At 41.4% G+C, this 27,152-nt stretch overlaps 1 protein-coding gene across 14 annotated transcripts in view; it reads left to right on the forward strand.

Annotated features, from left to right (window-relative positions):
- The window catches only part of RBFOX1 (RNA binding fox-1 homolog 1), a 1,483,287-nt gene that overhangs the window by 1,339,639 nt on the left and 116,496 nt on the right, over positions 1–27,152 (forward strand). For 12 of the 14 annotated variants that reach the window (XM_060031707.2, XM_060031700.2, XM_060031708.2 and 9 more), the window contains 3 exons: positions 12,584–12,727; positions 19,358–19,411; positions 26,192–26,284. In XM_060031707.2, coding sequence (XP_059887690.1) covers positions 12,584–12,727; positions 19,358–19,411; positions 26,192–26,284 — 291 coding nt within the window. The remainder of the gene's footprint in view (positions 1–12,583; positions 12,728–19,357; positions 19,412–26,191; positions 26,285–27,152) is intronic. The other 2 variants (XM_060031701.2, XM_060031714.2) reach the window with 1 other exon arrangement.

Below are 27,152 nucleotides of genomic sequence, written 5' to 3' on the forward strand. Positions count from 1 at the left end.
ATGGCCAGAAAGCTGTCATGTGGTCTTCAGATATCATTAAGGGATTTGACCCAGGAAATTCTCCCAACCATCCTGCCACTCTGCCTGCTGTGTACTGACTGAGCATCCCGAAGAAGCCCTTAGCTCTCTGAACCTCAGTTCCTTGATCGTAAAATGGGGACAAATAGTAGAATCTTCCTCTCTGAGTCATCAGGCGATGCAGTGAGCTTAACAGAGTGCTAACCATTTAACCAACCTTTATTAAATGCTACCAGCTGTCAGGCACTGTTCTAGGTGTTGACCACCGTAATAATTACAGGCCTGGAAAAGCACTTCCAGGTATTGACTCATTTGGGGTTAGGTGCTAATAATATTCCTATTTTCTAGATGAAGGAAATGAGGCTCAGGGAGGTTAAGTAACTTGCTCAAGGACACACAGCTAGGATGTGGGAGAGATGGAATTCCAACCCAGATAGTTTGGTTTCAGAGCATATAAATATTGATTGTTAGTAGTAGTAGTAGTTATTTTCAACTCTTTATTCCTGGAAGTAAAATCCAAAAGTTTGAACATGGAGAAATAGAGAAAAAGCACTTTTCATAGTCATATTGTTCCGCTCTCTGAGAGGCAACACCAATCCCCAGTGCTACCTGCTGTATCCCCAGGGACTTAAATAGAATAGATGCTCAATAAATACATTTTGAGTGATTGGATAAGAGAACATCTAGTTTCAATCCCCACGAAACCCCTGTCCCTCTTTAGGACAAAACACCTTTCCTTATTCCTAGGTGTTTGCAGGCTCTGCAAACTCTGCTGTGGACTGAATTGGGTCCCCCCCGACCCCCCAAATTCATATGTTCGAACCCTAACCCCCAGTGTGATGGTATTTGGACACAGGGGCTTTGGGAAGTAATTAGGGTTAGATGAGATCATGAGGGTGGGATCCTCATGATCAGATAAGTATCCTTAGAAGAGGAATTGAGAGGTCATTCCCCACCCCCCCAACCATGTGGGGACACAGCCAGAAGGTGAGAACCCAGAAAGAGAGCTCTCACTAGAAACCGAACACACTGGCACCTTGATCATGGACTTCCTAGCCTTCAGAAGCATGAGCAGTAAATGTCTGTGGGTTTAGCCACCCAGTCTGTGATATTTTGTTACAGCAGCTGGTGCTGACTAATACAGACACCTTGGCAGGTCATCTCCTTTACAGATGTGTTCAATGCTTGGCTCTTGCGTGCTCATCCTATTCTTTCAAAGACTAAAAAAAGTAGCCAAAGAATTTGGAGTCATCCCGTCTCTGTCCTCCAGCCCTTCTCCTGTCCGAGGAATTTTATCATTCCGGCAGAGCGTTGAATTTGTTTGTGTTGAGAGAAATTCTATGTATTTCTTAAATCTATGTCACCTAGCTGTGGAATCAGCCCAGCCGCGTTAAGAAGGAGGCATTAACTCCATCCAAAGCTGTGTGATTAACTTGTTTGCCTACGGAGCTAAAATGAAAAAGCAGGAAGCTGAGTGAATCTGCACAAGCCCCATTTTGAAGTGGGAGTGCGAGAGAACCCAAGATGTGGGTTTAAATTCACATTGCTTACCATGATTATTATTTTTAATGGAAAATCACTTTGCACTATCTTGCTTCGTTTTAAATGGAGAATGTGCAATATTGTCTAATGCAAGGGTAGGAAGTTGATTTAGTATGCATGATTTTCTCCCCTCCCCACTCCTTTCTTTGGTCCTTTGTACACATTCAATATAGTTACATTTTTGCTTAGAACATATATATTTTCCCCCTGAATTTTTCTCAATTGCTTTTTTATCAAGTTTACAAATCAAATGAAATAGGTATATTGCAGAGCTCCGTGATATTATTTTCGGAGCTTATAGTACAATGTATTGAATTATGCCAGTCCATGCTCTGCCCCTGCTCTTCTCTGCAGATTGAGAGAGAGGGACTGTGGATCCTGTAAATTCACTTGGCGCCCGACAGTCCTGGCTAAATCAAGACTGCTATTCAGGCTGCAACAAGAGACAGGGCAAGTGTTCGTTACACAAATCAACTCGGTCCCAAGTACATCGCAGTGGGTACTCAACCATCGCTCACATAATATTGTCAACTTAAATAATGCCTTGAAGACACTCAGAAGCTTTTCTCTCTGAGAAATAACTTGACTGGTGGAGGAGGGAGAAGCACCTGGCTATTCAAAAGTACATTTTTTATTTATCACTGTTAAGAGCTTTGTGCGTGGAGGGGAGCAGGCCTGTACAGAGGGAAGATGCTGAATATTCAGTAGGCTGACTGGGAAGTGGGGCAGGGTTGGGGAGGGGATCGTACTGCCTTAGTGTTGAGTCTTGGGTGTTGGATTTCGATACCTTCCTGGCGGAGTGGGAGATGCTCATGGAGAAAGAAGCTGGACCCAGAGAGGTTTCCTGGAATGAGGCAATAAAGATTTGCTAAGTACCTACTATGTGATGTGGTAAAGGGCTTCAAAAATGCATTTGATATAGTGTTTGTCTTTGGGATGTTAATATTCTGTTAAGACAGAGAGATAAGTAAACTGATTTTTTTTAAAAAGCTGTGGTTAATAAAGGCTGAACAGAGAGGAACACAAGATGTCTAGGCGCTCAGAGGAGGCATCTGAAGCAGACTGGTTTTGTCTGCTTTTGGGTTGGTTGGTTGTGATAAGGCCCTGTTCACAGAGTTTATCTCTCTGGTTCCAGCCCAGACCTAAAGCTCAAACAGTTAGAACTTCATTGAATCTTTATTCCTCTGTACGAGTGCCTTGCAGTTGCTTTCTAGGAATTGGCTGTCTTTGGACTTTCCAAAGCATCTTCACCTCGACCTTGAGAGGCCGTGGTGGGGAGGGGGCAAAAGAGTCCAGGATATGAAATTAGATATCCTAGGTTTAATTCTGGCTCTGCCATCTCCTAGCTGTGCGACTTTGGACAGGTCACTTAACCTCTCTGAGCCTCATGGCCTTATGATGATTCGGTGGGATAAGGTACGAAAAACATCTAGAAAGATACCCAACTCACAGTAGGATCTCAGCACAGTTCTGTTTTCAATGCTCTATCTCAGACCCTTTAGCCAGGTCCACACTTAGCTTATAAGTGACCCGTGGGTGGTGGTCTCAGCATCCAATGTCTCAACTCAGGATAGAGGGGAAGTGAATGCCCTTACACAGTAGTGGTCCTTACCCAGGGTCCACGGAAGTCAACTTTATCCTTCGGGGTGTTTGTGAACTTCTGAAATTGTATGCAAAGTTCAGGTGTATGTGCGTTTTCCCCCCAGGTAGTAGGTCCATAGCTTTCCTAAAACCCTTAGTGTGTCTGGTAGGTCCATAGCTTTCATAAAACCCTTAGTGTGTCTAGTAGGTCCATAGCTTTCATAAAACCCTAGTGTGTCTAAGAACACAGAAATAAGTTAAGAGACATTTATCTACAGAGTGAAGAGATATATCCCCAGTAACAATAATAATAATGATAATGATAGCAACAAACGTTACAGCTGCCATTGGTAGGACCAGCTGCAGGGGGAAACATACCCCTATATATGTGGTGCATATTTAATTATTGCAGTACCACATGAGGAAGCTATTATTACCCCAAATTTATTTCATGCTTTAAAAATATTTTTATTTAAAACACAGCCACGGAGAGTTGACTCTCAAATTATCACATTCCTCCTTTTGAAGCATCCCATCACCAGTGCCCTAAGAAGACATTTTCTTTCTCTTTCTTTTCCTACTTTCCTCCCTTTTAAACCCATTTCCACTCCCATCTCCCAAGACACCATTGCTCTAAAGCAGTGTTGTCCAGTAGAACTCCTTGCAATGATGGAAGTGTTCTGTAGCTATGCTTTTTAAGTAGGGGATGCATTATCTTTCTGTTGCTGCCCTAACAAAGTACCACAGGCTCAGTGATTTAAACAACAAAAATGTATTTATCTTACAGTTTGGGGTCAGAAGTCTGGCATGGGTCTCACCAGGCTAAAAGCAAGGTGTCTTCAGGATTACATTGTTTTCTGTAGGCTCTGGATAGGGTCCCTTTCCTTTCATTTTCTGACTCCTGGAGGTCGCCCTCATTCTCCGGCTCATGACCTGCTTCCTCCAACTTCAAAGCCAGTGATGGTGGGTGGAGTCCTTGTCGCTGGCTGTTCTGCTTCCTGCTTCCACTTTTAAGACCCTTGTAGGTAACCCTGGGCCCACTAGATAATCCAGCATCATTTCCCTGTTTTAAGGTCAGCTGATTAGCAACGTTAAATCCATCTGTAGCCTTCATTCCCCTTTGTCATATACAGTAACATAGTCACAGGTTCTAGGGATTAGGATATTAACGCTTCTAAGGGGCCCTTACTCTGCCAGCCGTGGGTATCCCTTGAGCCCTTGAAATGTGGGTGGTATGACCGTGGAACTGAATCTTTATTTTGATTCAACTGTAATTTAATGCAGACACTGATACTTGATTCAGTGATTTGAATCCATTTAGGTATGTTTTGAGAGTCTTGAATAGTCAACCATCAATCTTTCAAAGCCTAAATACAGCTCAGGCATTTCCAATGAAAAGTTAGTGTCCATATTGAGATGATGAGCTTAAGTACAAATTATACACAAGATTTAGAAGATTGAGTTAAAAAATGTAAAATATCACTTACATTGTTTATGTAATGAAGTCATATTTTTATTCAGGGGGTTAAACAAATATGTTCTTAAAATTAACGTCACGTGTTTCTTTTTACTTTTTTGACAAATGGCTTCTGGAAATTTTTAAATTACATATGTGGCTCCTGTTTTATTTTGTTGGGCAGGCCTGCCCTAAAGTGCTTGATCACCGTCCTTGAATTAGCTCTGTGTTGTGAGCATACGCGGTTTAATTTTTGTCACGTAGGGCAGGAAAAATAATTTTACTTTTACCCCTCTAGGTTCTTGGCTGAGACCCCCCGACCATGAAAGATTCACAGGAGAAAAAGAAAGAGAAGTTTAATAATAATAATGTCATGTACACCTCCTGTGCACGTAGGAGAGACCCAGGGAACCTGAGCAATGCCCCCAAATGGTCCAAGCCACCACCTTAAATAATATCTCTAGCTTCAGACAAAAGGAGATGTTGGGAATGGGAGCCAGTCTGGGGGGTTATGAGGAAAAACTCAGTAAACGAGGGCGTGGTTGTGATGCAGATTTCAGTTGTCACCTTCCCATTGCTAAGAGTTTCTAGAGATTTAGTTACCGTCTCTTCCCTGCACCTAGAGGGAGACACCCTTACAAATGGAGAGTTCCTGTATAAATGTAAACGTCTCTTACAAGAAGGGTAACTTCTACTCTGTATTCATAGCTTCTCCTATGCCTGCTGTTTCTCAGAAGTAATCATCCCCCAATAATCCTTGTGCCAAAAAGGCATGTTTGGGAGTGGCATCCTCTGCTTCCCTTCATCAAGTATACTTTGGTACAGTTCCTGTTTATTTATCATCATTGTCTCCCCTCCCCCATACACACACTCCATGCTGTGCTTCCAAATCTCTCCGTTCTCTCTGAATTCAAATTTCTGCTGACAACTTTGCCACATTTTACTTATGCATCCTTGTCATGGTCACCTACGTTACTTCCAGTGACCTGGGACTACAGGCAACTCTTTTATCCCTACTTGCAGCCGAGGAAACTGAGCCTCAGAAGAATTTAAGGAGCTGGACTAGTAAATGATGGAACAGAGTTTGAACTCAGAGCTATCCAGCTGCAAAAGCCCTTGGCCTGTGATTCTACAGCCTGGTCATCCCCAAAATATGGTGCACAGGTGAACTCAGCAGAGCGTATGTGGGCCTAGAGAGAGGAGACGGACCGTGGGGCGGGGCCAGGATCTGAAAGGCGCAGACTTCTGCACAGCCATGCGTATTCTCTTCAGCAGTCATCCCTGGATTGGTCGATATCAAAATCCAATTTCACCAGGATTAGCCTTAGGTTACTCAGAGCTATTCATTGAATTAGGAAAGATTATAGCAGAGGGAGCCCCACGGTTCTTTATTAAGGTTTTTGCGGAAGCACTAAGTGATCTTCAGGAGATTAAAGTGCTGGTGGTGTTTTCTTAACATTTATAACCTGCGCCAATATCTGGGGAGTTTGTTTATTAGGAAAAATTCTGTGGCACTCATCCTGCCTCCTAACAGGGCCTTCGAACTGGGCCAGAGCAGAAGCTGGCTTTGCTGTTCTAATGAGCTTATTTGGGAACCTCTTGCCAAGAGCTACCTGGACATCCACCTCTTGAGGTTAATGGACATTGCATCCACATAGGGTCCTGCAACCTTTCCTGCGAGGTGAGGACTCTGCAACGCAGAGTCGTCGGCAGCTGTGGGCCTGAGAAATAAAGAGCAAAAGCTGATGGTTATTAATCCTTTTCATAGTAAGGATGGTAATGATCCCCTGTTTATTCATGGGACTTTGAATTCATGACCCCACTCTAAAGGATCCAGGACAGATATACATTTGTTTTTTTATGCACATGCAAACTAAGACCCAGAGACATGAAGTTAGCATTCATGCAGCTCCCTCATGGCAAAACCAGGCCTATTCATTTATGTTACAGATATTTACTGAGAATTTACCACCTGTGCTAGGTCAACGGTTTCAATTCATGCAGTTTTGCTCCCCCTGGGACATTTGAACCCCAGAAGATATTTTCAGCTGTCTCAACTCAAGTGGGTGGAGGCCTGGGATGCTACTGACCCTCTTATGGTGCACGGGGTGATCACCACATCAAAGGATTAAACAGCCCCAAGTGACAACATTCCTGTTATTGAGAAACTCTGTTCTAGGAGGTTAGGGATAAAAAGTGAATAGAAGTTCTACGGTCTCTACTCTCATGGACTGTGCATTCTGGTGGAGAAGACAGACTATAGAAATTAACAGAAACATATAATATAAAGGTAAGAAGTGAGGTGTGCTGTGAAAAAACAAATCTATAGGCATGAAGGGAGGAGAGGCTGATGCAGCTGTTTTATTTATTTATTTATAAATGTTTTATTGTAGTTGATCCACAGTGTGTTAATTTCTGCTATACAGTAAAGTGATTCAGTTATACATATATATACATTATTTTTCATATTCTTTTCCATTATGGTTTATCACAGGATATTGAATATAGTTCCCTGTGCTATACAGTGGGACCTTGTTGTTTATCCATTCTATATATAATGGTTTGCATCTGCTAATCCCAAACTCACACTTCATCCCTCCCCCAACCCCCTTCCCCTTGGCAATCACAAGTCTGTTCTCCATGTCCGTGAGTCTGTTTCTGTTTCACAGATAAGTTCCTTTGGGTCATATTTTATATTCCATATATAAGTGATATCATATGGTATTTGTCTTTCTCTTTCTGACTAACTTCACTTAGTATGATAATCTCTATTTCCATCCATGTTGCTGCAGATAGTATTATTTCATTCTTTTTTATGGCTGAGTAGTATTCCATTTTGTGTGTGTGTATATATATATATACCACATCTTCTTTATCTGTTCATCTATTGATGGACATTTAGGTTGTTTCCATGTCTTGGCTATGGTGAATAGTGCTGCTATGAACATAGACGTGCATGTATCTTTTTGAATTAGAGTTTTGTCTGGGTATATGCCCAGGAGTGGGACTGTTGGATCATATGGTAATTCTATTTTTAGTTTTCTGTGTTGTGGCTGTTTTAGATGATGGGGCCAGGGAAGACTTCTCCGATCAGTGATATCTGGGCAGAGACCTGACTGGCAAGAGGGTGCAAGCTACACAGGCATCTGGGGAGAGAAATACCCAGGCAAAGGGACTAACAAACAGGTGCAAAGACTAAGGAGGCGTGTGTTGAGTATGTTGAAGGGAGAGCAAAGAGGCCCGTGAACAAGACAGGGGAGCGGTAGGAAGCAAGGAGGTTAGGGCTGTATCTCCTAGACCAGGGTGAGGGTCTGGATGGGAGGGTTCTGAGACGGATGGTGCCCTGGCCATTCTGCTCACGGCTCTCACATCCTTACTTGTCTCAATTTCCTTCAATCTCTGAGCGAGTGGACCAGTATGAATTTGCTTCGTTTTTATGTTCCACCTTCTGATCTTCCAAATGGGGTTTACGAGGCACATTTCTAATTCAGTTGGTTCCCACTTTAGAGGCAAAATGACTTTCAAAAGAAAAACATCAGACATGGATAAATCAAGAGTTCTTCTTTCAACGATTAATTCCCACTAAGCTTTGACATGCATAAGCCTTGGGGAATGTAATTGCAAACCAGGTAGACACTGCCTTTCAGAAAGACACATTCTAGATGTTTCATTCTTTTAGTAAGTTGTGCAGCTTTTTCACATTATTTTTGTCTTTAGACATTGTGCCCTACGCTTTTGCCATAAGCTTCAGCGGAGTTCTCAGGGATGCTTATCCATCTGTTCAGAGAACCTGCAGGCAGGTCTTCCTCTTGCAAGTGCTGGTGGCCTTTCTGGAGGCTGAAGGAACGCTCCTCAGCCCGGTCGAAGCGTGTCAGTGCATCCAGAAGCAGGTGCAGAAAGGGGGTCTTGGAGCCCCTGCGTTTGAAGGGAAGACTCAAGTCTCTTCTCGTTTCAGGGAACTCATCAGAGTGGCCAGTGTGATGGATGAGAGCCTGGGGGCACCTCTAGTAGGGACATTCTCCCTTCTTCTGAACCTGGGTTGAGGCCAACCCTTTTGAGAGCCCCATGCCACCAGAGCTGGTAAAAAGTACAACCACACCTTGATAACCCTTGATAACAATTACTCATTCTCCATGCATTTCCGGTATGTTTGCTTAGCAGGGGTCTTGGTGAGTTGAATGATGGCCTTCAAAAAATATGTCTATGTTCTGATCTTCGTAAACCTGGGAATGTGACCTTATTTGGAAAAAAAAAGGTCTTTGCAGATGTAATTAAGTTAAGGATTTCAAGACCAGATCATACTCAATTTAGGGTGAGCTCTAAATCCAATGACTAATGTCCTTGTAAGAAGAAAAAGGCAGAGGGAGATGAGTCTCAGACATGCAGAGGGAAGAAGGCCAAACGAAGACGAGAGATTGGAGCAATGCAGCTCCGCTGAGCCAAGAGGCACCAGCAGCTGGAAGAACAAGGAAGGATTTCCCCTGGAAGCCTCCAGCTGGAGCGTGGCCCCAATGGCACCTTTATTGTGCATTTCTGGCCCTTACAACTGGGAGAGAATCAATTTCTCTTGCTTTAAGTCACCAGGGTTTTGGTAATTTCTTAGGAAACTAATAGAGGGATATAAAACACTGAATATGTTCTGAATATGTTTTCTCTGAAAGTTCCCAACAAAAAGGAAATCTCACAGCCTGAAATACTCAAGATGTGGGTCAGTAAGGGTCATTCCTGTAGCTCTGACTCCTAGCGTGACTGAGGCTCTGTCGTAGCTTTTTTTGTTCACCTCCTACTACATTTGGTCCTCATCAAAGCCCCATCTTGTGTTACATCACACCACAGAAGCAGGCACGCTCAATCTAAAAGGTTATTTTTTCTATTTTTCTTTTTCAACCTCTGGATCCTGACATTCCTCCTCTTCCCTTTCCTTTCCATTCCCCTATGATGTCTGAAGTATTTTTGGTTGAGTTTTTCTTCTTCCGTGTTATCTTTGAAATTACTTTTAACACACAGGTATTCCGACACAACCCTTTCTGAGCATTTGTATATTTGCACACGCTACACAATGATTAATTGAGCGGTGTATGTTTTTATCAAAGGAAACAATGCAAAGATTTCTCCAAAGTCCTGTTTGACTAAAGATGATTAATTTTCATTTTCACATGAGCAGCATAATGCTATTAATCATTTAATATGTTTAATCATAATCTCTGTAATTCCTAATTAGGTTTATTAAGCTGAAATATCCAGCAGATATACACAAATCCAAATCTAAGTTTCCTTCTTGGGAGGAGAAGGAGCTGGTTTTAATTTGCATTTAAACAGCAACTTCTAACAAGAGGGAAAAAGTGGGCTTGAAAGCATGGGGGCTGAGCTGCTGCTTCTGCAAACTTAGAGAAGTCTTTCGTTGGGGTAGTTAAGACCCCTGACCCATGTGAAAGTGACAGTCTCATGATGCAAAGTCATTTCTATCTATCTCATGGGTATGTCGCCAGACTTCATATTACCAGCAGAGAAAATACAGTCCCTGCTCTGGGTCTCAGTGTTACAATATTGTTCTTCAACTGCCACCTGAAGGTGGCAAAGCTGATGGTTCACTCCTTCATTCATTCATTTCTTCATATACTCATAATGCATTCACCCATTCAATTGGTGAGTCAGCCAGCCAGGAAAGAGACATTTATCATTCATCTCCCATGGCTCAGCTTGTGTCTCGCACTGCCCATGTCACACCCCTGCTATGATCCTTAAGTGTCTCCTCCTAGTTTTTAGGATGAAATGTATCCTCTTGGGCTGCACCCAGGGTTCTTCATGGTCCAACCCCTGCCTCCCTCTACAGTGTATTCTCCCGCCCTTCCTTCATACACACGCCCACCAACTAGTGACACAAAGGTCCACATGTATTCCCCCAAATCCAGAACACAATTCACCTCTCTGCATCCTGCCACATGCTTTGTCCTCTGCTGGTACAGTTTTGGTCCCCTTTACCTTTTCTCTTAAACATCTCCCAGTGAAAATGTAACCTTCAGAATCGGCACGCCTGTGGTGTGTCCCTGATTTAAGTTTACTCAGCCCCCTGTGATTCATTCTGACCCCTGCTCTCAATAGTCTGTATTACAATTGTCTTTTTCTACCTCTTTCACTTCCACTAAACTGGGGACTGCATATGCTTTGGAGGACGAACTTAAGTGTCCAGGGGATAGTAGTTGCTCAGGAAAGATGTGTTTAATAAGCGTATGAGAACCTTTCCTTCATGTTTCCTGAAAGGCTTTTTGCACATGTCCTTTGACATTTTTGTAAAAATCACCGCCAGTCTAAAAATTGCCTTACCTCCCATTTATTGACTGTATTGTGTGCCGAGAACTCTACCAAGTCGGCATCATGTGTTACCGTGTTCAGTCGTCACAGAACCTTATAAGGTGTGTGCCATTGTTATTGCTCATTTTCCAGATTAGAAAACGATCACCATCCTCTTTATTCAATCCAACAGCGTTGGCAAAATGACCAGGTACATTATCTTCATGATGGGGCCCTTGAAAGTTGAAGAAAGTTAGCTGGTAGGTTTTGAATACCAAAGGAGCTTGGAAGAGCAGTATGGCAACCACCAGAAGGTCTTGACTTCCAGATACAATTTAGGGTGTGTTAGGAAGGAGTTGCCAGTGAAATCTGTCAGTAAATACAAGGGTTGACGAGAAAGTCACTAATTATGCCTATGTTATTTTGGCTTTATATATACATATGTTAGTTGGTAAGATTGTCTTTATTATTTTACACCTAGCTGCCTGCATTGATAGTTTTGTCCCAGGTAAATGCTTCTAAATTGCTTATAAGTAGGTGGGGACAATCCCTTGCTGGTAAATTTGATGGGCTCCTTGCATGGGTTTTACGAAGCCGGTTATCTGATGTAGGTGGCATCTACTGCCACCTAGAGGCAGTACATGCTAATTGCAGAGAAAGTATCTAGAAATGAAGCGTCTCTGAAATGTTAAAACTCTAGAACTGAGAGTATGGGAATGGCCTATATGATTAACTCAAATGTTAAAGTGGCTTTTCTCCTCGTTCCTGCCTGTATAGGGGTGTCAATGTAATATCATACTATCCAGGCTTTTACTTGGGGGATGGGGTAGAGTGCGAGGCAGAGTAATGAGTTATGCTAATAATGTAACATTGTCTACACCAACTTAGGCCAACAGAACTTGCTAGATATAGATGTTCTATATCTGCATTGTCTGACATGGAAGCCACCAGCCACGTGTGGCTACTGAGCATGCTGAATGTGGCTAGTGCAAGGAAGGCACTGGATTTCCCATTTTACTTAATCTTAGTCCATTTCACTTTAAGAGCCACATGGGGTCAACCATAATGAACAGCACAGGCCTTCACAATCAAGAAATGAAAAATGAAAACCGTAAAAAATAAAATTTAAGTCTGGCAGATGGTTACTTGGACTTCAGAACACCAAACAGCCTCTTCAAATGTTTTAGGAGATTTACTAATATTTTTACCTGTATGGCCTCAACAATTATGCAGGCGTATTTTCAGATTTTTGAACAGCCTCGATGAAGGGATACCTTTAATTTAATGAGTATTCTCCTTTTCTAGATGAGGTTTTCTCTAATTATCTATTAGAACTCGCTGCACCCCAGTACCAGCAAGCCCCTCCCCTTGCTTTATCCCCATAGTGCTTATCTCCTTCTGCCAGCTCTGTATTTCCTTAATGAGTTTATTGTCTATCTTCCCCTGTGTGAATTAGGATCCATGACAGTAACGATCTTTGTTGTTTTGCTTGCTGCTGAATCCTGGATCCGTAATGGGCGCTCAGTGGATGTTCAATAAATATTTGTTGGATGAATGAATGAATGACTCAGCAGTTTCTTCCTGTCCTTATTCCTTTGTTCTGGCATTTTCCTACCATTTAGGGGAAGCAAAAGCACACTGGAAAGAACATTCGGGTCCACTCAGAGCCTCTTTGCTTTCCTCTTGTTCTTTTAGCAGACAGATGATGCGGCGCCCACGGATGGTCAGCCCCAGACACAACCTTCCGAAAATACGGAAAACAAGTCCCAGCCCAAGAGGCTGCATGTCTCCAACATCCCCTTCAGGTTCCGGGATCCCGACCTCCGACAAATGTTTGGCGTAAGTACTGCCTTTCTCCTCTGCAGTGCCCGCTCTGGGATCCCCAGAGCCCTTCCCTCCTCATGTAAGTTCTTGGTATTCATAATACGAAGGTGAGGTGTTTACATGGCTGGGGAAAAAAAGGCATTTTAGATCCTAGTCTGTGGGTATCTTGGGGCCAGGATCTCTATGATTTTAGTATGAATTTCTTTGCATATGTTCACCAGCTTTCCACTTGGACCAATGGTACTTCTTCTAATTAGCAATTTGAATGTCAAATGGAAAATGGGCTCCCAGATAACACATGGTTGCAACAAGCCCATTGATGATCCCCCATCGAGTGGCCCAGGACCCCATGTCATGACTAAAATAACCATGATGATCCACCTTGGTTTTTCTTGCTACTGCAATTGCCAAATTATTAGGAAGAGTGACTCATGACATATTTCTGCAGACCTTACTCTTTCCCAGGCACTGAGCATCTAGATTTCAGAGGAAGTTGAGAATAATTAGTTCTGCATAAAGCTTCACTGAAACAAAACAAAACCACTACAGATTTCTGAGTCTGACATGCATCCTGCAATGTACGTTCTCCCAGAATCCGTGGTGAGGATTCAGAGATTTTGATTGTGATGTCATATGCCACAAATGACAGCCTTGCCCAGGCACCACGGTGGAACACAGAGCAGGGCAGAAGCTACCACCAACCCAGAGAAAAGAAATGATAGGGTTGCTTGCTCATGGGACATTGTGACCCTGATTCTTTTTCTGGACGATATTTGCACCATCCTCCTTGGGAAGGGATGAGTTTGCCATTTCTTTGGACTCAGTGTTCCATCAAAGGACAAAGCTACGACAGGACTTGGATAGTATTCATTTTTGCAAATGCAGTCAGTCTGTTTGTCTATGACAGCCCAGCATTGGTGGGAAATGTCTGTGGATTCAATGAACAAAACTACGTCCTTAACATATGACTTAGAGTAGAGGTTGGTGGCCTAGAGATTCCCCTTCTAAAAGCTTTTTGGATGGATGCAGATATTACAAAAGGAATAAGAAGAGGCTCAACTTTAATGCCTAGCTCTGAGCCAACTAGATCTCCTTCCCCATGTGAAAAGGCGAGCTCTGTGTCGTCACTCCACAATGGAGGGGTTAGCATGAACACTTTCTTTAACATGCATGATGTTTATCAAGTGTGCATCTGACACAAAAGCAAAGAAGCGTCCTCATATTTAAGATACCCAGGCTTGAATCCTGACATTTCAGTGGAAAAGGTCAACTTCTGCTCTTTTATCTCTCTCATTTGGTAATAACCTTGAGTTGAGCCCTCTAACTCTTGCAGAGCAGAGATACCCTCGGGCACTTTCAGGTCAAAGATGACTTTGAAAAGTGCAGAACATTCAAAGTTAAAGCCAAGGTTAAGTGTGTGTAAAGCAGTGAGACCAGGTTTGAATGATCAACAGCCAGAAGAATTAGATCCCTTTTGCCACGTCAGGTTCAGAAGTTGTCTTGTTCTTCAATGTGTCTTAATTCATCAAGTGTCACTGGGATGCTGGCTTTGAATTTGGTCCTCTTAATGACCATCCTGTGCTCTTCTCTGGTGTCACTCATTGCAACACACCCTAACTCCCACCCCTGAGGATGCTCTGTCCTCGCTTGTCTTCTTTGTTATCTTGAAAGTTACCAGAGGGCTACACTGCTAAGGTATTCAAAATATTCACAGCTAGACTCCGAAGAAGAGATCCTGCTTGTGTGAATATCTGAGCCTCTCTATTCTTATCGGGGTAGAACAGGTGGCATAGAGCAAAGTCTTGCCAAAAGATGGATCGTGCTACCGGTTGTCAAACCTTGATCAAAATCTACTAGTTTCAGAGCTACTTTTTGTAAGTCAAAATTTTCAAGCAACTGACAAGATGTGGATTTGACAAGATGATAGCTACACTTAGAATCTATCTATCTATTCAGAAAATGCAGCATTCGGTAATTCTGAAATTAATTCAGTTCATCACAAACTGCCTCTCTGTCCAATTTTTAAAGTATGCAAGATTTTTTCATGGGTTTTGTCCATAAAAATCATCGGGGACCTACGGATTCCTGGACTCTGCAATAACTCTGAGACCTCCTTGGTTTACAACCACCATTCTGAAGCCATGGAATTTTAATACTGCAAAAAATGTATCCTTCCTGGCCAAACCTGGGTGGCGGCAAACTCGTGTGGTTACGTGATACACTTAGTGGCGTGAATCACGTGAAAAGGCATCTGTAAACATTCTGATCGGTTCCTCCACTCCAGTTGAGAGAATTAAACGTGGTTTCCTCTTTCGGTTCATAGTGACTCTAAGAAATCACATTTTAATCCCAGTCAGGTGTTTTCCAAGTCATTGAGACAGGAGATGTCATCTCTCCTTTTGTTGCTGTTTTGCCCTGGTCCCTTCACTCTGGCAGGGGCTACAAGTTGTGAGATGGCAGAGAAAAACCCTCACAAAGATTTTTGCGTTTTTCTTCTTGGTCTCTTTTGTTCAGTATGGCCATGGGGATTTCAAACCAAAACCAAAACCCAATGGAAAAACAGCCTCCTTTTTCAGTGGCAGTGTTTAGAACAACTTCTGTAACCATGAATAATTCAGCCGTGAAGCTCGCAACCCCTGCAGGCCTAATGGTTACCGCAGGTGCCTCAACATTTTATTTTTAATGTGTGGCTTTAGTGTCTCTTTGTCAGAATCCTGGTTTCCCTTCTTTCACAATTCACTTTATATATATATATATATATTTTTTTTTTTTTTTTTTGCGGTATGCGGGCCTCTCACTGTTGTGGCCTCTCCCGTTGTGGAGCACAGGCTCCGGACGCGCAGGCTCAGCGGCCATGGTTCACGGGCCCAGCCGCTCTGCGGCATGTGGGATCTTCCCGGACCGGGGCACGAACCCGTGTCCCCTGCATCGGCAGGTGGACTCTCCACCACTGCGCCACCAGGGAAGCCCCTTGCTTTATATTCTTTACTTCCTTCTCTTTTGGATAAATTTGTTCCAGTGTTTGGCATTAAATCATCCAGGTCATCTTAGATTTCCTGGGTTTTTTTTTCTTTTTTAGATGGAACTTTCCTTGGTCAAAACATGATGTGGCCACAACATCCAAAGCAGAACCCAATCTTTTTAAAACACCAGTTGGCGTGTGAGTGAATGGGATCTTATATTATCAGGGGCCTTGGTTCTGGCCCCAGCTACCTACTTCTTGATCATGTCAGAGCATGCGTTTCCTTTCCGTTTGAATTTTCAATGAACCCATGAAAGCAATGTATGGATTTCCACCAAATTAATCACAATGTCTTGCTCTTGAATAAAAAGCTCAATTTAACTTAATATTTAATAGTAAGCATTTGCGGTGTGAGAGAGGTGGTGATTATAGATCCAGGCCTCTGATACAAGGCATTTCATTCTAGAATTGTCTTCAGAAACAGCTATTCAGTGAGTACTGGCTTCAGATTTTACCACTGCCTTGTCAAGGGCACAGCGTTGCTTTCGTTATCAAAATACAGGCCTTTGGGGCATGAATATGATCCACTGAATTCTCTATTGTCACCAGACACAGATTACATGACTTTCAGAACATGCAAAAGAAGTTTTCATTAGAGAAGAAAAGAAGCTTTCACGATCACCTTTGATGTATAACAAAATAGAGATGTTTTCGGACATGGCATGTTGCCTCCTATTCTGCATCCAAAACATGAAGCCGACCCTAAGAAAACTGGGATGATGCCTTTTCTTAGCCTCCATGCACACTCTTTGAACTAAGCTTTACTTTCATGTTTTATACTGTATCCATTGAACACTTTTCAGAGGTTTTCAGAGAAATATTATTTGATCTGAGAATATCAAAAAATGGGTGGTACCTATTTGCCCAAGTGTGTGCCTGTAAGCTCCTGGATTTTATCCTTGACACAGCTATTGAAACACCTCGCCTGGATCCTGAGATGTTGTTGAACGCGGCTGAATGTCGGTGTTGAGCAAACAAATCCTAGTTATGTCTGCGAATGAGTTGTGTCTGTTTAAATTGAAACTGTGCCAGCTGTGTTTACATCATTAGTACCAAACTTCCCAATTAAACTGTTGATACTATAAATATAGTACACAACTGCCTTAGGAAGGGGGCTTACATCAGCATTCTTCTTATGGCTTGTTTCACTGGCTTTGAGGATCTTCCACCCAGTGGCAACTGCCAAAGAGGCAAACACTGGGGGCCGTTTCAGGGCATATGGTGCCATTGTTCCATTCAGGGAATGACACATGTGAAGATTACCTTTTCATTGGTTCTGTCTCAACCAGATCTTACTTTAAAGGAAGTGTTTTTGTGTTGACTGCTTAGAGAATGTTCCATGGATGACATTTGCTTCGTGGTTTTAGAGGAAGTCCTTTTCAAGCTTCTCTATCCATAAATATGTGTGCTTCCAGCCTCTTAGGCCTGAAATAAATATGATAGCATCTGTCTGGACTGAATATTCTAAGGAGGTTATATCAGAATTATGGCTTCTGAGGAGTTCACAAAGCTGGAGGACTTTTTAACTATGAAATTCACTTCACCTTTCAATGGCAAATCCTGCATTTCCCAAATCTGAAAATTATCTTCTATTTTTAACGATTTTCTCTGCCCAAATCAAGGGCACGGAAAATGCAGTAGAAGAATCTTCTCTTGACCAAAAGAATAGTTTAGTGTCCACAAATTACAGGGTGAGTTAGCTGCTTGTTTCTTGGTATTTCCATACGGCATGCTAGAGATGTAGACCTTCCATCTTCTCTCCTGGTTGAGCCTTCTCTTCTTGATTTCTTCCTATCCTTCTACTTCTCTCTGAAGTAGAGAAGCACTTCTGCTCCACAAGAAGAATTCAAGTCTGTAATCTACTGGATGGGTACATATCCTGAGGGATGGGCACATTTCTGTGACCCAAGATGACATAGCTTTGGGTTTCTTTTTCTCATAGTCAAAACTACTCTCATTTCAAGATTTTGAGCTATTTATATTCGACTGGAGCATACATATGTTTTTCTGTCTTTCTGAGTAATGTAGATTTATTTGTACATTGCAGAGGATAGCCTCTGTATATTCCAAATTTTTGTTTCTTTTTTTTTTTTTTTTTTTTTTTGAATCTCAGTAAGACCTTCTTGACACTTACTCTCCGGGCCTCCCAGTATTCTGTGAGTGGTGCACATGGGTCAGTCAAGCTGCCCCTAATTCTCTGTATCTAATTGTTCCCTTTCTCTCCTGCCCCTCCCTCCCCATGGCTCCATCCTCTGCTACACAAAGGCTGCTTAAGGCTTTCCACCCAGTGGAGAGAGACAGAATACAGAATCTCCTAGGGTTATAAAAGATGTAATAAAAATTCAGGCTGCAAAAGCAAATGGAACAATAGGAAGGCTCAAAATCAGGGAAAAAGAGGAAGGAAATTTTACTTTATGTTGTTCTGTTTGTTTTTTAATCACTGAAACAGGCATTTGCTCTCATTCTGCGTCAGGGTAAAATTTCTATCTGATTTTCCCCCGGGCCTTGTCACACACTTTTGCGCTACTGTCTCCCACCTGTACTCATGTAGAACAGACCACACTCAAAAAATGCCCATTCGACTTCATGCGATCTAAGAAAACAGAAAGGATTCCAGCATCAGGGAAAAGGATTTTGAATTATCAAATGCTTTTGGAGCGGGGTCCATGTTCCCATTTTTTAAGTGTGAATTACAGACTGATGTGCGTGTGTCACTAGGACTACTAGGGTAGTCTGTTACTAGTCATAGTAAGTTACAAAATACAAGACACAATATCAGAAATTTTAATTTCAGATAACAAATATTTTATTAAGTTTAAGTATGTCCCAAGTATTGTGTGGGGTACACTTATCCTGAAAAATCTGACATTTAAATTTAACTAAGCATCTGTATTTTATCAGGCTACCTAATGTATTTGTCATCTGAAACTTTGTTTCTAGATTTGAATATGTTGAGTTTCTTCCACTTTTTATAAAGCCTATTCACGCTAATTGTCTAAAATCTGTTTGTTTAACAACAAGGAGAATCATCTTGAAAGAAGTACATTTCAGCCTGAGGATAGACCACAACTGTGCTGGTTTCTTGCTTGTGATGGGTGTCTGTGTAGTGGATCTTCCTTTTATCTTTACTTCTCTTGTATGGCCTGGCTGCTCCTGGCTTTTGCAGAGCCAAGGTCCAAAATCCTCAACATCCCATTCTAGTCGGATATTTTACTATCAAAATCCCACTTTACCAAGCGGACTTTGCCCAGTGGCTAGTGACGTACCCTAGAAGAGCCCTTGTATATACTAGCTGTTTTTAATCTTTGCTGCTCAGTGCCTGGGAAGGCAATCACTCACATATCAAGAAAGAAAAGTAGAATTAACCTCTCGGTTACATACTTGGTACTGGGCCCCTATTCTGATAGCTTATATGGTGGGATATGCCATAATTTGGAAATAATACATGCGGTTGTATTTTCTCTTGGTTCAAGTGCATCGTTTAATGAAAGAACAACATAAAATGTATATCCTTGACATTAAAAGAGAAAACAAATTCTGACTTGGGGCACAATTACCCATGCGCATAATATGATTCAGTGTGTTTCTCTTCTTGCTTATAAAATATTTCTATTTCTTTGCAGCAATTTGGTAAAATCTTAGATGTTGAAATTATTTTTAATGAGCGAGGCTCAAAGGTAAGCAACTTCATTCACTTTAGAATTGTTTAGCTTATGTTGAAATGCTTGTTATAAATACGGGGAAACAACTGCACTGTTTTAATCAGTACGTTGTGAAAATACACTTCCGTGGGAATTCCTTTAGGGACCACCTCCCGTTTCCAAAATGGTGGGGACTACATTGGATTCAGTTTAAAATGTATGAGGGGGTAATTTTAAATCGCTGTTTTATATATATCTGTAGATGTCTATATATCAATTTTCCAGAGGAAAACTACCCATGCTTAAAAAAATAATGTTTTTGCTACATTTTTGTTTTTCAGTGATAATTATGTTCTTTATATTAAAAAGTGAGTTGATAGTCTCATGAGCAGGTAAATATGTGATTATTCTGTATTAATAAAGTGCAGTTCTTTTCCTGGGTTGTAGGGGAGAAAATCTAATATACACCAACCTTTTGAATAAAACTTGATCCATTAGTCTGTGTACCCACCCACATTTTGCAATTTGCCATTGCTTTTAGTTAGCTTTTTTTTTTTTTTTCCCCTGGGAAACCAATTTTTAAGTAGATTTTCTTAGAGCTAACAGTGTTAGTAAAAATCAGAGGTTATGTGGTCAAACTCCAGCAACTTCAAAATGGAAATAGGTTGGTAGGAAAAAAAAAGCCCAACTCTTCCAAAACATCTTCTGTATCAGTGGTCATCTAAGAGCAGTATCCAGATGGGCAGCATCAGCACGACCTGGGAATTTAGAAATGCAGATTCTTAGGGTCCAACCCAGACCTTATTGAATCAGATCCTCAGAAATTGGAGCCCAGCAATCTGTGTTTTAACAAACCTACCAGGGCTGTGGTGAAACTGATAAACCCTGTGTCTTCCTGTTTTTGACACACGCCCTCGCTTCCTTTGAATGCAAACTAGCCCTTCGCCCCCTGGGGCTTCGAGGTTGCTAAAGCATCCTCCTTCTACCTGCATCGACGGAAAATGCAAGAGAGCCATCAGAATCTCCCCGGAGGAAAGTAGTGCATTTGGCAGAGCAGCCGCAGATACTGTGGTAACAGGGAAGGATGCTGCAAAAGACTTGGATATTGACATCAGGAACTAGAAAGGGAACACGTTCAATAACTCTGCCTGGTTTCCGGTCTGCCAGGAATGTTCAGCTGCCTTCACATCCCCAGACTGTGAAAGTGGGGATGGAGAGAAGTTGATTACCAAGCACAGAGAGATCCCGGGTTCAGCCCCAGAGCTTTTCGTACACAGGCAATTTGGGACAAGCCAGCATCCAGGAGGGTTACTAAAAAGAACAGGTTTTACCTGAGGGGGCAAGAGCCAGTCTCCTGGGTATAGTAACCATTTCCTCCCCACAAAGCAATCCTTTATTATTCCTTGGACAGTCTGTACCCTCTTCGTCCTAAATAGGTTTAGTATTAACCTAATAGGATAATGCTGATTGAATTGAAGAAAGAAAATGCCAGTATTCTCTTTTCCACAGTCAAAATGGTGGTGTGATATTCCAGATGAGTGTAAAAAAAAAAAAGAAAAATCAATTCATTATACTCTCTGGTTTTGCTACTTTAGGGAGCTCATCATTGTGTAATTTCAGATGTTTTACAGTCATCCTTGTAATATGTCAGTAGTTTGACCTCCAGGCTGGGGGAAAAATAAGCTAACTCTCTTTCTGCTGTGGTATGAAAAGCATTACAGGTACTATTTCTATATGTGCAAAGTCAAGTGCATTAAGAGAAAAATGTGCCTGATCCTTTTCACTCAGGACTGATGTATTCTGGGCAAAGTTATAGAAGATGTTGGCCAACTTTCTTCTAATCCTGCGTCCTAGCACTGCTGCCTTTAAAGGTGTTTTTTTTTTTTTTAATTTATATTCCATGTGTACTTTGTTTTGTAACTTTTGCAAGTTGGAGGAAACTAATTTTTTTCGAGAGCTGTTTAAGGACATTAGAAGAATATCATTTGCTATTTTGAAAGGACAATGGTGGTGCTATTTTTAAGACTTCTTCCCTCGTTCTCGTGATTAGCCTGTCTCTAGGGCTTTAGGAATAAGACCATTTAAATTTGCTGCATCGAGAGATTGATTTTGTGAAGCTGTGAAGCCTTTTTTTTTTTTTTTTTTTTTGATTAAGAACCATCAAAAATAGCCTCTCTCAGTGGGTTTGCTCCCTCTGAAAGAACTGGTCTTGCAGGTGTGGGAGCTGACTGGTACCACTGGAATGTCATGGAGACAGTCCAGTTGGGAACTGCTGAATGAAGGAAACAGCTCACACGGGGATATCCTTCTTTCGTACTTGACGTTATCCTTTACGGGAAAAGATCTTATTTAAAGGAACATTTCCACTTTAATGGTCGAGAAACCTGAACTGTTGGTATGACCTGATTTTCATCCTTTGGTATTGGAGAAGTAGCCAGGAAATACAGGAGAGCTTACAAGCTAGGAGCTGACCTTCTGGCCGTCGTCTTTGGGGACCATCCCAAGACAGCCACTCAATGCTCAATGAGGGAGGCTCAATGTGGGTGTTTGGTGTGTGTGTGTGTGTGTGTGCGTGTGCCTGTGCATATACACCTATATACACACAAGCAGTATCTATATCATCCTGGGGATGAATAATGTACAAGTTCATGTATAGAAGGATAGCAAGTAAACAAGGAAATCACTTTCAGAAAAGATCTGCCAGACTTGGAAAATGGAATGAGATAGCATTTCAGGGTGAGAGATACTATCATTCATTTTTTCCTTTTTGGAGATTTTAAGATGTTGTATTTACCTCTGAAACATTTTATTTGGGGAGTGCAGCCAGAGATAGCTTTTTCATAGACTAGGAAATGCAGTCTGCTCTTTGATTCAGTGATGTCTATAGTATTGGTTGCATTCCAGTACAAGGTTGGTGAATCGGACATGAGCGAGACAGAAGTGCTTCCTGTTCTCACAGACTTTCTAGAGTAGCCTGAGAGACGGATCCTTAAGACAAACAGATGCAACAGAGTTTGCTGTGTTCTCAGCGAAAAGGCTGCTGAGACTCCAAGCAGGCAGACCAATCTTGTTGGAAGCTGGGAGGGTTTCTGGGAGAAGTGGCATTTAAGCTGCGAGAAAAAGATGAGTCGGGGAAGGAGGGAAGATGGTCTTCCAGGGAGAAGGGTCTGCGTGTGAAAAGGCGATTGGGAACAAGTGGGTCATAAAGCCCTTAGTCCCACAGGAAAATGAGCCTTCAGACCCTTTTCAACAGCTCTCCTCTTCTAGGTGATAGGAGTTCTCTGCACCAGAAACTGGTGGAATCAGATTTTCATGTAAGATGAAAAGTCAGCGCACACATCCATCCGGATACTTCAGAGCCTTTATTTCAGCTATAAAATATTGTATTTGTATTACTACAAAAAGGGAAGATATCGCCTAAATATATCCCACAAGACTAAAGTAGAAAAATAACTGGGATACAGGAAGATCAGAATTTATGTTTCACAAAAAGATTTAAAAATAAGCAAGTCACGGCTGGTCCACATTAGGGTTGCCATTATCTGCCTAGGGGTCATGCCTTCCCATCATAGGGCACAAATATCCCAGATTCTCTTCTCCTGAAGGATTGCACCTTCTCTTAGCTCCCCCTTCTCTGTTAAGGTAAACCCTGGGAAGCAGTGTCTCTCCTCCAGCACTTAGGGAGCATCTGACTCCCCCCATACAGCCCCTCCTGCACACTTGATCTTTACAGGGCTATTGCGTTGCACTCAGTTCCTTCCTGTGCTCACCAGGCCAAGTCCAGAAGGTGCTTCTTTTGATCCCCTTTTTAAGACTGAGATAAAAATATTCAAAATATTTTAAGAGTATTCTGCAAGTTACATTTTGCTTAAGACAGAATTCTGACCACGAGGCAGGTCAAAAGAAACAGCACCTGTGCTTGATGGAGAGGGTGCCTAACAATGGCCAGCTGGTGGTCTCTGGTTATGGTGTAGCTCCCCAGATGAGAATCTGGCCATCTTCTGACCCAGGGACATCATAGCACTTCTTACCTGGGTGGGAGGTAGGATTGTCCAATGGCAGACGTAGGAGAATCCCTTTGGTATTTGGGGGACTGAGTCTGGAGCAAGGTCTTCATGAACCCAGCTTTGCCAGATCTCAGCTAGGCATCTCAGCAGGTTGAAATGAGCCACTCAAAAAAAAAAGGTTAGCAGAAAATAATGAGAGTAAAAAAAATAATGAAGAGAATAAATATATTTTTCACTTTATATATAAAGTGAAAATGGAGTAGAATTCCTTTTTAGTTTATGAACTTGGGGTTCAGAATAAATTTTTATCTTCACTTTCACCTCTCCCTGACATACATGATGCAGCTTTTAGGCCAGTGTGGTTTGCTCTGGGCTCAGACCACAATCACAATGACTCGATTCGTTGGGATCGTGTTAGACAGGTGGGTGGCATGTTCGACTTTCTCCTGCCTGTGTTCCTTCCAGCACTGCGGTGACACCGACTGTTAGTGCCTGTCGACAACAATGATGCCACCAAGCCCTCCATCGATAAATCACATCGGACTGTGGACTTCCTTTCCTTGCCAAGTGAAAGAATTGCCCCAGATAGAGCCGGAGTCCTAGTTTCCCTAATTACTTATTAAATGTATGGCATGGCTATGGATGCTAGAGCACTGGGCTTAGAGGTCAGGAAGAGAACATTCCTATGTGATTTTGGCTGACCCCTAGGTTTAAGATACGAATCACCAAGTCAGATAGATATTCATCTCAAAAACTCACTCCACTCCCTAAATTGCTCTATAGAAACTGGCAATGTAATATTCTACTCATTCAAAGAACTGAATCCTTCTGATAGTGCTTAGTGGTATGAGAGGCCATGGAAACCCAATTGCTGGGCCACACAGGTAACTTTTTCGGCAGATTTCTGGGTTCCACTCAGGGATTCTGATCCGATAGATATGGGTCAGGGCTCAGGAATCTGAATGTTTAATATGCTCTCCAGTTCCTTCTGATGTACAACTAAGTGTGGGACCCACTGGCTAAGAGTCAGAGCCATCAAATAGAGCGACCCCCCTCCCCCAAATTCTGTCTTTTGCCTGTTGAAGAGCTATTATTTCAAAACTAATCGGCACGTATCTTTGAGTACCAAATGTGGGCATCCTACCAGTGATGTATAGAACTAAGTAGCGTCCTTCTAAGCATGTAACCTTATTAGGTTAATCAAATAGTTCAGACCTACCCTAATCATGGACCTTCACTGTGGGAAATATGAAGAGTAATTCAACCTAATCCCCCAAGTGAATAATTAATTTTTTTCTCTATCAGATAATTATCTAATCTAACTTGAAGACATCCACAGCTAGTTTCTTCTATGCATGAGCCCATCTTAATATTGGAAAGTTCTCTCTTAGTTAAAGCACTGGGTAACAGCTCTCTAAATACCCTGAGTTTCGGACATCCCTTTAGCAATCTAATGAGGATCTGAGAGTTAACAGCTAATGACTAGCTGTGATTTGTAATGACGGTCTATTTTATTAGTGGGACAGACTGTCCTACTGCCCCAGCTAAGCTTAAAGCTAGCATTTTTCCTTTATGTAAAGATTACTGAACACAAAGAGGAGTCCTGGCACATTGCATTATTTCACCCAGTTTACACTGTGAAGACCAGAACGAGCTGGGCATATTTGCACTGGAATTGTTTCAAACGGTTGGTGTATATTTCTGAACAAGATGTACAAATATTTTTAGGGGTTGTAAAAATAATGTGTCATATTTTCTGTTACTCTTCTTAGGAACAGTGTCAGTGAAGAAAAAGGATGGATTTTTAACAATGCGATGTTTGGGGGGTTGTTTTTTGAGGCTGAAATATTAAACAAAATATGCCAGTGGTGCAGAAAAGGGTATATTTGTTATTGACCAATAAAAGTTCCCAGAGTGTTATTATAAATGACATTCTATTAAAGGAGCTTCTTTATTTTCTACCAGTTGATTTGATAAATGAATACCAGCATAATGTCTTAGGACTTTACCATATGAATACACATTTCCCTTTTGGGTTAATAAAGTAGTCGGGAAAGTTGACAAATTCCGAAGCATGTATATTATTTTCAGGGTCAGAGGGGAAGTATTAATACAAGAATGTTACTTGAACTGTTTGCATTATTAATCAACTGATGTTTATTTCTATTCATTTCATGGGATTATTTTGCTTATTAGATCAGAGTTTAAGATTTATTATAAAAAAAGGTCTTTCCTTTTTTTTAGGCTTTTAATTTTTATTTTTTGAGACATAAAGGCTGTAGAATTGACAAATTTGAATAACCCTAAAACTGCATGGAGAAGAGTTGGTCTTAAAACCACACAGCATGACTCTGTAGGCAATGTTAGAAGATTCTGGCATTCATTGTTGAATTTTGTGCACACGTTTTCTTTTCTTTTCTTCTTAATTTGCATGTCAAGAAAGTGGTTCCCTTTTTTTCCTCGTTATTTCATTTTCTTCTCTGTGAAGACACTGTACATTTATTTTGATCTCATTTTCTTTCCGTTAGATTTCTTTTCTTCTGTAGTGACATTTAGAAAGGTATTTCTGGTATCATTCTTTGAATTCTTCAGGGGTGACAGCTAACGGGTGACAGAAAACAAAAATCTTGTTCACATTTGTCGCTTACTTATTGCACATTTTAGTACTCTTATAATTTCTCTAATTTGCATGTTACAGAACTGAAGCCAGGACAAGAAATAGAAATTAAAGCGAGAGAACGTTCCACAGTGGTCGTTGACTGAAAATAATAATCTGCATGTTGTTTTCCCTTCTCCCTCCTGCATGCAGGGATTTGGTTTCGTAACTTTCGAAAATAGTGCCGATGCGGACAGGGCGAGGGAGAAATTACACGGCACCGTGGTAGAGGGCCGTAAAATCGAGGTGCATGTCCAAAATATTTTCCTTTTCATCTTTTTGATAAGTGTCTGCTTCACGCTCATTTGTTGTTTCAGATGCATCATTGTGTCTTGTATGTGACCCTACTCCCTTCTCATTGTTTATATATATATATATATATATTTATATATAAAAAGGAAAACTGGCCTTAATTTTTTTTAAATTTTCCTTTATTATGTTACTCTTATTACTGCTAAAAGGTGGATGGCAAAAGTGAGACAAAAGAAAGGTTAATCTGAAAGGGATTTTTAAATTATTTTATTTTTCATGTCTTATAACCAATGGGTGCAGTAGATTCCAAGCAGTGGAGAGAGTGTTGCCAAACAAAACAAAATACAGAGCAGTTTCTTTTTTTTTTTCCTTTTCTTTTTCTTTCCACTACAGGGTTGATGAGGGATCCACAGTGGTGTGCAAATTAAGCCAAATTGTGAAAGAAATGGCGTTCGAGAGAACGATTGTTTGGGAAAAAAAAAAAAAGTGAGAGGTTTTTGTCATGAAACCTTTCTTTTTTTTTTTTTTTTTTTTGTTTTTTTAAGAAGCCAGTTTGAACTTTATATTCTTTTGATCACAAAGTGAATAACCAAACAGGATTTCCTGTTCAATATCTGGCCGTTCTTCATGAAAAAAAAAAAAAACGCTAAAATTCCGATACTCAGAATCTGCTCTTTCTACCACTGACTCTCCCTCAAAATGACCACAGGGTAGTATTTGTTAAAACTTAAAAAAAAAAAGAAAAAATACCAGTTAAAAATGCTTTAGTCTTTGGAGTAAGATGTTGCATATTTTGCCTTTCATTTCCTCCCACCCTCGACGATAACCCTTAGGCCCCTCACCAAACTCTCAGTAACCATGG

The sequence above is a fragment of the Delphinus delphis genome, chromosome 15, assembly GCF_949987515.2.
Source record: "Delphinus delphis chromosome 15, mDelDel1.2, whole genome shotgun sequence".
In the NCBI taxonomy this organism is placed as follows: Eukaryota; Metazoa; Chordata; class Mammalia; order Artiodactyla; family Delphinidae; genus Delphinus; species Delphinus delphis.